Source organism: Xenopus tropicalis, chromosome 2 (genome assembly GCF_000004195.4).
Source record: "Xenopus tropicalis strain Nigerian chromosome 2, UCB_Xtro_10.0, whole genome shotgun sequence".
Classification (NCBI taxonomy): domain Eukaryota; kingdom Metazoa; phylum Chordata; class Amphibia; order Anura; family Pipidae; genus Xenopus; species Xenopus tropicalis.
In genome coordinates, this window is record NC_030678.2 from 87,664,663 (window position 1) to 87,679,630 (window position 14,968).

A 14,968-nucleotide genomic window follows, 5' to 3' on the forward strand; every position below is an offset into this window, starting at 1 on the left:
AAATACCAAATCCTGTACTAAGCAAGGTAGGGGTTTCAAGAAAGCCAGGCAGTGGGGAAAAACTGTGGTGCCTGGGTAGAACACTAGGTAGAGGGGTGCCAATTAATTTTTTGCCCTGGGCCTGCTGCTACCTTAAAGCGCTTCTGCCTCTAAACTCCCTCCCCACAACATCCATTCCTGTGTGTGAATCTGCCTTAAAAAATGCAAAGTTGTAGAGCAGAGTTCACAAGTGCCTTCTTCCTCTCTCTTTGGATCCTATTTTGTCAGTTGTCCAACACAGATCTTGCAGGCCCATAACTGGCAATAAAATTCATACTTTAAAATAATCACTTCAGATATATACATTTTCCCAAGCAACATAAATTGTCCAAATGTGTCAGTGTACTGACATCTGCTTATATAGAGTGAAAATATACTGTATTATATAGAGCATCATTTGCAAAAGTAGAAATGAACTGAATTATTTTGAAGCTCTGCAAAGTTAGTTGTGAGCTGAACTTTCAGGGTAGAGTTGCCACCTCACCCCTTTAATACCAGTCACATTCTGAACCAACAATTAGCAATTAATTTAGATAGGTACTGCAGACTGAACTGATTTATGTGCAGCAATGCAGCATGCATCTAAAAACATCTTTTAAAATGTTGCTTGGAGGACAAAAAACTGAAAAATGTCTGTTTAAAGGAGAAGGAAAGGCAAAGTCACTTGGGGGAGCCAAAATGTTAGGCACCCCCAAGTGACTTAAATCGCTTACATTTTACCCCGGGCTGGTGCCCCTGTACGGAGAGAACAGCACCAGCCCGGGGTACCTGCAGCGCTTCCTCCTTCCTGCTTTGCTCGCACGCGCATGCGCAGTAGAGTGAAAAAGCCGAACTTTAACAGAGAAGTCGGCTTTTTACTCTAGTGCGCATGTGCCTGTCGTGTAGTCCTTGCAAAACGAAGCAGAAAGAAGGAAGCGCTCCGCTACAGATACCCCGGGCTGGTGCTGTTTTCTCCTAAGTTAAGTGATCAAAGTCACTTGGGGGTGCCTAACATTTTGACACCCCCAAGTGACTTAGCTTTTCCTTCTCCTTTAAAAGACAAATTTGCAAAAGTGAAAATAGAGGTTAGTAAATATGGCAAAAAAATACAAATCTACTGTATCCCCTCTCAATATTACCTACTTTTCTGAATTATCCCCATTCTCTTGATTTGTCTCATGCTTCTGTGCTTTGTTGGTTCTTGATGTTGGAGAACCAATTCCAAGCCAAGGGCCCCTTTGCTGCTCAGGTGGGAATCAAGCTCATGACCTTGCACTCTTTAGGCGGTTGCCTTATCAGCTGCTTTATTTGCCAGGACCTAGTTACTGGGAAAGAATGGTGCCCTTTCTGTCTAATTTGCCTCAGCAGTGTAGTGGGAAGAGCAGCTGTGTTATACAAAGAAGGTTGCAAGTTCAATACCTGCTTCATCTCTAGTTACTATAGCCTTTTGGTACATTGACTTTGCTTCATCATTATCATGAAGAACCACCAGCCAACACATTTTCAAGGCTTACTGCGTGTCTCCAGTGGCCAAGGGCTTAAGGTGGCTGCCTTGCATAGGGTTGAGAGTTTAATTCCTGCATTTGTCAGATTAGAATGTCTTGGCTCTTTTTGAAAGCCCATGTGCCTTATAAGTTGCTGCAGCTTTGCTTGTGAGGTAACATAGTATAGTTGAAAAAAGACGTATGTCAATCACGTTCAACCACAATGCCTATATATATCCTGCCTAACTGCTAGTTGATCCAGAGGAAGGCAAAAAACCCCATCTGAAGCCTCTCTAATTTGCCGCAGAGGGGAAAAAATTCCTTCCTGACTTCAAAATGGCAATAGGACCAGACCCTGGATAAACTTGTACTAAGAGCTATCTTCCATAACTCTGTATTCCATCACTTGCTAAAAAGCCATCCAACCCCTTCTTATAATGTATCAGCCAGTACAACTGATTTGGGGAGGGAATTCCACAACTTCACAGCTCTCACAGTAAAAAATCCTTTCCGAATAAACAGAACCTCCCTTCTTCTAAACAGAGTGGTTGCCATTGTGTCAGTTGGAAGGACCTACTGGTAAATAAAGCATTAGAAAGGTTATTATATGACCCCCTTATATATTTATACATAGTTATCATGTCACCTCTTAAGCGCCTCTTCTCCAACTTGGCCAGTCTTTCTTCATAACTGAGACATTCCATACCCTTTACCAGCTTAGTTGCCCTTCTTTGTATCTCCTCTAATTCAATGTCCCGTTTCAGCACTGGAGACCAAAACTGAACAGCATATTATAGATGGAGCCTTACCAGCGCTCTGTAAAGGGGAAGAATAACACCCTCCCCCCATGAATACAACTCAAAACCTTGTTTGCCCTAGCAGCTGCTGCCTGGTATTGCTTGCTACAGCCAATTTTATTATCTACAAGGACTCCATGGTCCTTCTCCATTATGGATTTGCCTAGTACAGTCCCATTTAGAGTATACGTGGCTTGCATATTTTTACATCCCAAGTGCATAACCTTACATTTATCAACATTAAATCTCATCTGCCACTTAGCCGCCCAGATTGCCAGTTTGTCAAGATCCTGCTGCAAGGATGCCACATCCTAGATAGAATTGACTGGTCTGCAGAGTTTTGTGTCATCTGTAAACACTGATACATTACTTATAATACCCTCCCCTAACCCATTTATGAACACGTTAAACAAAAGTGGATCCAGTACAGAACCCTGAGGGGCCCCACTGAGAACCTTACTCCAAGCAGAGAATGTACCATTAACAACCATCCTCTATACCCGATCCTGTAGCCAGTTTTTTATCCAGACGACTTCATTAAGACCAATAGACCTTAGTTTAGAAAGCAGTCATTTGTGGGGAATGGTATCAAATTCTTTGGCAAAATCCAAATAGACCACATCTACTGCACCCCCACTGTCCAGCTTCTTACTTACCTCATCATAAAAAGCAATTAAATTGGTCTGACAAGACCTGTCCTTCATAAAGCCATGCTGATTACTGCTCATAATGCCATTTTACAGTACATAATTTTGTATGTGATCCCTTAACAAGCCTTAAAATATCTTTCCCACTACAGATGTCAAACTTACTGGCCTATAATTGCCAGGCTGAGATCTTACTCCCTTTTAAAATATAGGAATGACATTAGCCTTCTTCCAATACATAGGTAACATACCAGATAAAAGCGAGTCTGAGAATATCAGAAACAGAGGCCACTGTAAGCCCTAGCTCTTTTAGTACCCGAGGGTGTATTCCATCTGGCCCAGGTGGTTTTTGGGATGTTTTTGTTAGGGTAAATTTGCTTTATTATCATGAAAAACCACTAGCTAACAAATATACCCAACCTGGACAATGCCTCCAGCAGCCTAGGGGTTAAGGTGGCTGCCTTGCCAAGAGAAAGTTTAAGTCCAACCCTCAGATATGTTGAGATGCTTTGGCTCTTTGTGAAGGTCTGTCTGCCTGTGCATTGCTAAACCTGGCCTACGGCCTTGCTTCTGAGGGCAATCCCTAGATTCCTTACTCTTTTTGGGATACTACTGTTACTGTGAATTTGCTTTTGGCAACAAATTTGCCAAAACAGGCGTGCGTCGTCAGGCAGATAGGGTTTAGGACGCCTGCCTTGTGAATGGAACCTTGCATGTTTACTTCCAGCTTCTTCCTGCCACTGTCTTTTGCGATACTTTGGCTCACATCTGCCACCTAAAACCTGCCCTGTGGCTTCAGCGTTGTAGGGGAAAGAGTAGCTGCCCTTTCCTCCACATTTTGGAGAGTTTGGCTACAGTTGCCTTAGTTTTCAATTAATTGTCTTGGTTCTTCAAAGAGGACAACTTGCCCAGCCAAGCCTGAGTCTTCAACAGTGTAGTGGCTTGAGGTGTAGCTTTTCAAGAAGTGGCCAGGAAGCATCATGCTCTGTTGGTAAAGACTACTGTAGGTCTGTCAAGCAGTGGTTGACCTCGTAAATTATGAAAAAAAAGTGCACTGCCCAAATTACCCAAGACATAAAGAGATGCTGACACCAGAAATTAAATTTTTTTTAACATCTTAACATTGTCTTTGCACACTATTAATAATTTTGCCCTAACAGTATTTGCTTGATTATGTTACATTACCTATCTGTTCCTCTATGAGGGGGCTGCCATATTTGTGCAGTAGGAGTCCTATATAGGTAACTTTTAATGTACATTAATATTTTGAAGAGTATTTTTCACTCTTAAGGCACCCAGTTGGCCACATTCAAGCTAATCTTTGCACGTAGACAGTCTAACACAATCAGATGCTTGTAATGTCCAGGACATGACTTATTTAGCCGCCTAAGTGACTACCTTCTGGTTGCTATAATATCTACAAACTGTTCAGTGTTGGGCACAGTCAGCATCTTTGATCACACCCATCCTACCAACTATTTCTGCCACACCTCCCATCATCCACTGCGCCAAAATCTCTAGCCGCGTCATTTACGTCATTTCGCTCCTAGGTCCAACCACGCCTCTGCACGACTGACAGCGGGGCTTGGATCAGCCACTTAGGCGCGGCTTCGAATGTTACGTCACAGGCAAAATGGCGAGTTATCCGTACGGCCAGGTGAGATGAACGGAGAGTAGTATAGTAAGATTTATAGTAGAAGCAGTGGTTTTGCGATAGATCGGGTAGCGGTGAATGGAGACAGGGGCAAGCTGGGAGAAATAAAGCGAATGGCTAGCGCTATTCCCAAAGACGGACACTACATCCCGACTGTGTTACACATGAGGTTTTGAAGCCATTCAAAAGGGGCGGTTTAAAAACAAACTCTAAAAATGAATGAAGTTGAATTGGAAGAAAGGTGATTACTCACAGACTAAATGGCAGTTAAGGGGCATGGCAGCTTGATCTGCTCTGGTTAAATGTGTGGGTGGGAAGGAAGGTGAGAGTTATGGGGTAGGGATTGGTGTATGGAGGGCATAGTTACAATCCAATGGAAATAGCTTTCAGGATGAATATACTGTAAGGCAAAGCTGCTTCTGGCATGCTCTGTTTTAATGGTGTATTGCCCCTTATGTGGAGTTAGGGATTTTTAAGAAATCCTCAGCATTTAGAAAATACCATGGGGAGTTTGGTTGCTGGGGCCAGTGACCCCTGACAACCAGAAAACATTGTCAGTATACTAAATGTTTGTGCGAACATGAACTTCCCCTTTAAGCTCATTGGTGGCTGACATAATGTAGAAATAGGAATTTCTAAAGCCCCTTACATTATTCCTGTTAGCACAGTGACAGTTCTTTGTCTTCCTTCTGAGCATGTTCTACCCAGCTGTACAGTTGGACATGATCAGCAGGTAGCTGTGTTTTTACAAAATGTATTACATTAGCAGTTAAAAGCAGATTAAAGAACATGTCAGTCCAAAAAATAACAATTTTGCCAAATAAAAGAAAACAAAATTCTAAGCAACTTTTCTATTTGACTATACAAATGTAATGCTTTAAATGTTATTTGCAAATGTAATTGCTATTGAAAGCAGCATTTGCTGAACTCCTGGCTTTATTTATTTTTATTTTTTTAAACAATGTTGCAAAAGTTAGTCTTCTATAGCGAGACAGGTCTGTTAAAGGACATGTCAACCCCAAAAATTATTTTTTGCCTACCTTTCGGTTTGTGCCTGTACGTTACCCAACCACTTAGATTGTAAGCTCTACTGGGCAGGGACCTCCTTCCTACTGTGTCTCATACCACATGGCACTTATATATATATATATATATATATATTTATTGTATTTATTTATTATATCACTTGTCCTCCCTGTGTGTAATTTTTTATTCTGTAAGATTGTACAGCGCTGTGTACCCTTGTGGCGCTTTTATAAATAAAGTTATACATACATACATAAAAGAAAACATAATTCTAAGCAAATTTTCAATATCAATTTATTGAAAAATATTAGTGCTTTAATAGTTATTTGTAAACATAATTGATATAGTGAGCAGCATTTGCTGAACTCCTGGTTGTTACTTGTTAAACAATGTTGCAAGTGCCAGGCTCCTCCAGCAAGGCAGGTCTGTCAGTCTGCTGGCGTTTGTTACATTGTGTCAAATGCCAGAGCCACCAGGGCAGAGAATAGAAAGGCAGACACTGCTTTTAATAGCAGCTATATATAGAAATAAATAAAAAACCATAACAAACATGTAATGAATGTATATTGCAAAGTTGCTTAGAATGAAGTTTTTATTTATTAGGCAAAAATGTATTTATTTTATTTATGTCCTTTAATATGCTGGTTTGTGTTACATTATTTCAAACGCCAGAGCCCCCAGGGCAGAAAATAAAAAAGGACAGACAGACACTGCTATTAATAGCAATTATATATACAAATACCCATTGTAGCTTTGTAATGAATGTATATTGCACAGTTGCTTAAATTGTTTTCTTTTATTAGATGACAATTTTTTTTGGGGTTGATATGTCCTTTAATAGTTCTTTAATCATAAAGGAACAAAATCCATTGTTTTTTTCTTTTCCCTCCAGATTCTAGGTTTTTCATCTATTAACTTATTCTAGAATTGTCTTCACCACCTGAAAGGGCTTGGCATGTGAAAGCATGCCCTCACTTGGCAGCTACATCATGCCAGCGTAAATCATGCATATAGATGTATTATCATTCTGTTGCTTGTACGAGTAAAACAAGTAATTATATAATTTGCATAACTGCAGAAGTATATCTTCAAGTAATGTCTCCCAGGCCTCAAGGCATTTCTGCAGTAATTGGAGTTTTACTCTGCTGATATCTGTACATCTAGCTGAAAGTAAAAAGTTGTGCCTTATTTCATTATAGGGATATCACGGAGCAGCTGGACAACCTCCAGGTGCACCCCAGGCACACTACTATAGTGGACAGCAGTATGGGGGAGGTGTTCAGCCTGGGGCTGGTTATGGGGGACCAGCACCTGGTGCACCTTATGGCCCTCCATCTTCTGGGGGAGTTTATGGGCATCCTGTTCCTGGTAGTGCTGCACCTGGAGCTCCTGGAGGTCCCTATGGAGGACAAGCACCAGGGGGACCTTATAGTGTCCCAGGTTCAACCCCTTATGGAAACCAACAACATGGACCTTATGGCCAGGGAGCACCTACTGGTAAGAGGATTTTACCTACATGGGGTTTGTTTGAACAGATAAATAATTCTGTATCTTTTTATATATCTTTTTGATATAGGGCAATTGTTATTTTAGATGTTATATATTTGAAGGATGTTTTGTATGATTAATTCAGCTAAACTAATTAAATAAAGCCAAGGGCCACTCATACTATGGACAACTACATAATCACGTAGACATGTCCTGAACTGCAGTACGAGCACAGGGTAGTTACTAAAAATTGTAGAACTTATAATAAATCAAGATTACCTATTAAGCCTATAACAGAAAGACATGCGGTACCCACGGCAAAAGCAAAAATAACAACAAATGCAAAAATAAATGTATGTATCTGATACTTTTACACTACTTAATGCCTACTTTTCTTCTGTTTATTGTGTTCAGATGTACTTACTAAATCCGAAAAATGGACACTGTATCGTCACCTCGATGTAACAATGTCTTATCCTTGTTTTTCCTTTTCTTTAAAAATAAATAAAAATATAGTTAAAAAAAAAAAATAAAGCCAAGGGCCCTGATGCATGGCATTATATGCCTTGACTTTTTTTTTTTTCAACCGCTACCAAAATAACCAGCTAATGCTTTGTGTATGGGGGGACCATAAACAATTATCAACTGTATCTCTTGTACATGACCCCTGCAATATGATCAGGAGATTAACGGGATGTTTTTATTGATATGCTATGTCTATTTCAATTTTTTTAGAGCATATTACAGTGGTACTGCTTTGTTGCTCCCTGTGGGAGTGACATGCCTGCTGGCAGAATGTGTATAAGTGCTATTGCCAGGAACATCAGACGAACTAGGTGTTTTCCTAGTAATGGCACACCCATCAGCAACCAGAAGCTGCAACAAAGCTTTGTAGCAAAATAGTATTTGCCTTCATACGAGATAATGCTTTGATTGTGTGCTGCATGTAGACGTAAAATACATTTGTTTTCATTTCTATTACGTTTGATATATTGGCACAGTAATTACCACCGCTTTATTAATCATATTAGCAGCCTCATGCTTTATTTTACATATATACAGAAGTAGTGGCAAAGGGGGCAGACAAATCATGGATCTAGGTATCTGTGTCAGCAATCATATTTTCTAGATACATTAACAGTAAAAACAAGTCGCTTTACTGCACAATTCCCCCCCTTAACAGTTGTGGGGCTGTAAGTGCTGCAGTTGGTGTAAAAGAAATATGAAGATAAAGAGTCATGTATTCATCACCAACATGTAGCAAAATATGCACACACTTTTTACTTTTGTAAAACAAGATGTATCAGTGATTTTTTTGTTATTAGATGATGATAAACAGCGTGCTTTACGATAATAAGGGAGGAATAGCTGAGAACCATAGCAGCATATACCAGTGGGTGCAAGTTCAACTTAATGTCATGTTTTACTTCCTTTATATTCAGTGTTTTTTTTTATATTATTAATATGTGCAAATGTGCAATATGTGCATAGTACTTAGAATATTAAAAGTATGATATTTTATATTTAGTATTAAAGCTTCATATATTTCCTCTTCTAACTTTTCTTGCAGGAAACATTCCTCCAGGAGTGGATCCAGAGGCTTTCTCATGGTTTCAGACTGTTGATTCAGACCACAGTGGCTACATTTCCTTGAAGGAGCTAAAGCAGGCACTGGTCAATTCCAACTGGTCATCGTTTAATGATGAGACCTGCATGATGATGATGAGTGAGTGTTTTGCTAAATTCTATAATGTTCTGTATTTGCATGTCCTGTATCTACCAGCTGGAAACATTTTACCAAAGAAGTATCTATACTCGTGTACTAGAAGTTCCCTGTACCTCATTCTGCTATTGCACTGTACCCATCTTATAACTTGTTCACCCCTCCTTCCTTTTCTTACCCATGGTGCTAATATGAATATATTAAATATGCAGTAATGTTTACCTATATATCTAACTTTGGGGTGAGGGCCTTGAACTAAAAAAGTCAGCCAAACACCACCTAAGATGCTAGTTTCTAAAATTCTACTGTAATGTTTTCTAAAATGTAGTATATATAAGTGTGGATGGATTAAATAATGATTACAACCATAATTGTTAAAGGTTGTCATTAACGCCTTGGTTGTTAAGAATAATACCCATAAAAAGGAGAAAATGATGTATTTTTTATGTAAAAATAATCTTCCTTAAAGGAGAAGGAAAGGTAAAAACTAAGTAAGCTTTATCAGAAAGGTCTATATAAATACAGCTATAAGCACTTACAGAAAGGCTGCGCAGCTCTCTCCCCTCTCCTGCTAAGGAATGTGTGATCTTAGCCATACAGCAGGAAGCTTCCTCATAGTCTTACAAGCTTCTCGTGTACAGGGGTCTTGGTGTAGGAGCAAGGCATTATGGAAAGTTTGTTTACAGAGCTCAGCATTTTTTTTTTCCTATGTGGCTTCTTGTCATCTGAACATGCTAAATATGGGGCATAAGGGCACTATTGAGAGAACTGAAGGTACTGTATGCCTGCAGCTTGAGATAAACACTTTATTAGCCTTTCCTCTCCTGAATGTTACAGTTGGTTCTCAGTGTTAATACCTACGAGGAATTATGCAGGTAAATTATGAACAGCAAAAGTTTGTGTTAAAAGCATTAAGTATAGCTTTGCTTGCATTTTATAACACCTGGTTCTGCCTGTTTCCCCATAGATATGTTTGATAAGTCCAACTCTGGGCGGATTGATCTGTTTGGATTTTCAGCTCTATGGAGATTCATCCAACAATGGAGAAACCTGTTCCAACAGTACGACAGAGACAGATCTGGCTCCATTAATCAAGGAGAGTTGCATCAAGGTATAATGCTTCAGGTGCAATTTTGATTTTTTGGGAGATGGTTATTTTTTGCCTTTGTTGTTTTAAAGCAGGGGTCCCCAACCTTATATGCATGAGCCACATTCAAATTGATAAAAGTTTTGGGGAGCAACACAAGTATGGATAAAGTTCCCTGGGTGCCAAAGAAGAGCTATGATTGGCTATTTGGTAGCTCATATGTGGACTAGCAACCACAAAATTACTCTGGGTTTCTATGCAACCAAAACTTGTATTCAAGCCTGGAAATCAAAAATAAGCACCTGCTTTGAGGCCACTGGGTGCAACATCCAAGAGGTTGGTGAGCAACATGTTACTCATAAAGCACTGGTTAGGGTTCACAGTTTTAAAGATTAAATTAAAGAACAGTATACTCCTTTGTCCAAAATGACTTCAGTGAATAGGGAATGCGACAATTATACTTTTTTAATAGTGTCTTATTTGTGAAAAATCTGTTTTTGTTTGTTGGCCTTGCGTTTTGTTTGTTTGCCTTGGCCCTTGCTAGGCAGATAATTAGATTACCAGAGCTCAAATAATCCTCTTTCCTAATGGACTCCTAGTAACAAAAAGGTTACAACAAAGGGTAAAGGTGGCCATACACAGGCAGATTTTAGCTGCCAATTAAGTAAAATTGGTAAGTAAGTTCCTTTACCAATTCGGCAGCTTATCTGGCCGTGTACGGGCACCCCTAATGGGCCTAACCGACCAAGATCTGGCCTAAAATTGGGCAGATCTTGATCAGGCAGGTTTGATTTTCCATCTGATCGGGGACTGCATTGGGTATAATTGGAATAATTTTTAGATTGACAGGTCCCCTTTAAGAATATGAGAAACATTTTATCCTGCAGAGATTGCCCATCATGCAGTTGTTGCTGAACCACATATATACAAATGTGTGGCTGGGGGGGGGCGGGGAGGGTTGTTTATGTTTTGCATCCCCTGGTCTACCAAGTTGCAATATTTTTTGCTCTTCTAATGTTGACTGCCCCTCTCCATTTTGTCTCTGCTTCCTGTCTCCTATTCCAGCTCTGTGCCAGATGGGATATCAGCTTAGTCCTCAGTTTGTGCAGCTTGTAATGTCCAGATATGCTCAGAGGTCTGTACAACCAGGCCTGCAATTGGATCGATTCATACAGATTTGCACCCAACTTCAAAGTATGACTCAGGCCTTTCGAGAGAAAGATACTGGACTGTCAGGAAATGCCAAGCTCAGCTATGAGGACTTCCTCACCATGACTACATCACGACTTCTCTAATCTGCCCCCCACCCAAAGCAAAACCTCTAAAGCCTTCCACTCTTTGATGAATTCTCATTTTTTTCCTTACTCTTAAGGAAGAGCATTATAAAGTACTCAATGTAGTGGATATACTACAAGTTTATATTTTGTGTTCCTCTGTTTTACTCTTGTCTTGTTTGTTCTCACAAGCTAGTCCTTCCTTCTGCCTTACAAGTATGAAATTCACCTTTTATAATGTAACTTAGCATAAAAAGTGTCAGATTTAGTGTTTTTGTAACTGTAAGCTAATGAACTCATACTATATTCATCTTTTTGCACTTTGTTGTTGACATATGACCCACTAGGGGGTGCTGTAGTCCCATCTGTCATTCCTGTTTTATTGTGCTTGTTAATTATTCTGAACTCAGAAAAAATGTACTGTATAGGGTGATGTCAGTTTATTTTGATATTTTTTTCCTGTACATAGAACGTATTTTATTAATCTGATGCTTTCACAGTGATAGAATAATACTCACTCTGGTACACCCCTAAATATTTCTCACGTATATATAGTAATAGAGCACAGCAAGTAACTATAGGTATTTCTGGTCAAGACTGACATGAGCAATGTATATCTAGATCCAATGCCCTAAGTTTAGTCTTCCAAATCCTTAGCATTTAAAAGCAGTTATAACACTTCCTATCCAGAGAGTTCTTAAAGTAATTAAAGCAGCCAGATGTGTCAGTACAGCAGACTTCCTCAAGCAGTTAAACTCCATTGTGCTCTGTGGGGTGTTTGAGCTCAGCGGTAGCTGTTCATCCCTCTGGATCAGTTATTCCCTATGCAAATTGTAAGCAGGGATCTGGGACTTGTTCCAGCACAGAAATGTATTTGTTAAATCAGAAATGATCGGTATTTTTTTACTGAATGTTAACCATTGTTACCTATAGGTAAGAAATATTGATCTTTAGAAAATCGGGCCTAAATTTAGACCCATGAATATTAGAATGCTATTTACTTGAAACCAAATGCTTTTTACCTTTAGTGCAGTTTAGTTGGAACTGTGGCTAAAAAGGGTATCTGTCTGTGTGGCCAAAGTTGGTATATCTTATGAAGCAGTTCACTGTTAGCTTAACGTTAAGTATGTTATAATATATTCTCTACTTAGCTTATTAATTAATCTATAGTGAAAGATTTCAAATTGTTAGTTTTCCTCTTCTGTCTCTTTTTCAGCTTTAAAATAGGGGGCACAGACCTTGGTGGCAAAAAAAAAAAATAACGATTGGTCTGTGAAGCTACAGCTTTTTGTAGTTTGTACTACTTATCTTTCTATCCTTTTCAAATTCCAGCCTCTTATTTAAACCCCTGCCTGGTCGCTAGGGTAAATTGGACCATAGCATTTAGATAGCTGCTGGAATTGCAAAAAGGAGAGCTGCTGAACAGAGAGCTAAATAAGTAAAAAACAAATATCTCAAAAAAAAATTGTCTCAGAATAACCGCCATCCACATCATACTGTTAGTTAATTTAAAGGTGAACTACTCCTTAAACATTCAAAATTTAACACTGTACAGTTATAACCTTCCATTGCTTAAGTAGCAAACATTGGTTGAATGGGTAATGTATTGTGTTGTTTGGAGGTCATATACAGTGTCAGATAGTGTGCATGGCTTCTGATGGTTTTGGTGTTTAGGGACATGATGAATCATTCAAGTCAGCAGCTCTTTATTCATTGCAAACTTTTTTCTTTTTTTTTTTAATATAGCAGTGATTGCCAAAGCTTCTCAGATTGCTTTTATTGCAGTTTTGTTAAAGGCCAAGTGAACATTTTTTGAGTTGAGAATTTTCATTCCATGACTCCATATTGCAGTGTAAAATTAAAACTGGGTAAATGGGCTGTGCAAAATCAGAAAATCACTGTGAAGGCTGGAGTGAGTAGATGTCTTAAATAATAGCCTGAACACTACTTCATCCTTTCAGCTCTCTAACTTCTTAGTTAGTCAGTGACTTAAGGGAGAACACCTGGGACATAACTGTTCAGTTAGTTTGCTTGAGGGGGGGGGGTATGCTTTTGATCCTTAGCATGCAGGTCAGATTCAAAAGCAAACGGTTATGTCCCATATGGCCCTTCCTCAAGTTACTGATTACTCACTTGGGTTAGAGAGCTGTTAGGAGGAAGTAGTGTTCTGGATATTACGTCAGACATCTGCTCACCCCACCCTTTATAGATTGCATTTTTTGGCTAACTGACTAAAAAAATATTTATTTTGCGCAGTCTATTTACCTAGTTTAATTTTATACTGAACTGTTCTTTTAAGGCAGAATTTAGTGAAAGGAGCATGCAGGAATATATATGCATTTTAAGCAGGTTAGAACCCCTTTAAACTATGTTGCCATGTTTTATATAAGGTATGAACAAACCAAGATGACATGAAATAAACAATGTATATATTGGACTCTGTCTTCCTGTAGATTATTTGCCAAGTGTCTGGTCTCATTTATTAATAAAATTACCATTGGCAGCAAGGTAAGTGCCACTAGTAGCCTCACATAGAGTATAGCATTCCTGCCATTTAAATTGTGCTTTGCATTAGGGATGAATAAAAGATAATGATCACACCTCCTAAGGCGCAAAGAAATACAGGAAATTATTCCTTTTCACAATTAGAAGACAAAAGCTTGCTCAGGTGGGGTTTATCATTACTACAACTTGCAGTAGTTTTTATGCACCATTGGCTATCTACTATGCAAATTCTATGGTTAATGCGCATGTTGGTTGATTTTGGTTTGCTAACTTGTGAGATATTTAGCTGCCCATACATTTAAACATTGCTTGCCTAGCCAAGATAGCAAATCTTTAGCCCCCAGCATCTTTGGCCATTCTCGCCCTGGGGAATTGTAGCTACTCAATTGCACATACGTTGCTGACAATAATCAATGTTGAATTCCCAAACTTGCAGACTTGACAAAATCCGTATCCTGAAATACAGGCCTTGGTGATGATTATTTGAAGTAGTCAGACAGCGATGTGGGGATATTCATAAATATATTTACCAAGCTGGTTTTTTCTCTGACATTTCTTGTTTTTTTCTTTAGATCGCCTTTTCGGTTGTTTTTCCTTTCTTTTTCTATAGTAGCGCTAATTCTCCTCTGTAATAGAGAGTCTAAGCTGATACGTAAAACAGCCTTGGGGGCCTAAAGGAAGGGTGAATCTGCAAAGTTACTCTCACTATTATGCATAAAACATATATAAAATCTGATACAGCAGCAAAACAATATACATTGGCTCCAAAGGACCCATTGGCAGTCATCTGATATTTTTTGCCTATCTACTATTTTGACTTTACTGACTGTAGGTAAGGTAGCAGTACTGCCCTCATGGCCTTTAACAAAGTTGCACCTCGCTACTTTTATGTGGGATCATTATGTTCACTATTGTTAAATCACTCATTGTCGCCTTGAGGCAATAGCTCCTACATCCCCAAATAGTTTTTGAGCATCCAAAGAACAACCCTGGAGTTTAAGAAATGTATATAAAAAAAAAAGATCCTGCACTGTTTCTCTATGCTAGGCAATAATGCCAAATCTTGTGATAATATATTTGCTTTGTCTTACACTGGTCCATCACAACTAAAACACATTGAATGCCACTATCTGTCTATGCCTTCTTTCACGTTTTACACCAGCTTGCCTCATGTTAAGTGTTTTACATGGAAGTTGAGGAAAACCTGATGACAGGCTGATGCCGTGCTACTCAGCACATTTAGAACAGGATTGACATTTTCTATG

The 14,968-nt window shown here is 39.1% G+C and overlaps 1 protein-coding gene across 1 annotated transcript; it reads left to right on the forward strand.

Annotated features, from left to right (window-relative positions):
* Positions 1 to 4,483: 4,483 nt before the first annotated feature.
* Positions 4,484 to 13,635, forward strand: pef1 (penta-EF-hand domain containing 1). Its single transcript, XM_002938480.5, has 5 exons — positions 4,484 to 4,603; positions 6,826 to 7,123; positions 8,685 to 8,840; positions 9,805 to 9,948; positions 10,990 to 13,635. The coding sequence occupies exons 1-5, from the start codon at positions 4,580 to 4,582 to the stop codon at positions 11,217 to 11,219; spliced, it is 852 nt and encodes a 283-aa protein (XP_002938526.1). The 5' UTR covers positions 4,484 to 4,579; the 3' UTR covers positions 11,220 to 13,635.
* The last annotated feature ends 1,333 nt before the right edge of the window (positions 13,636 to 14,968 follow it).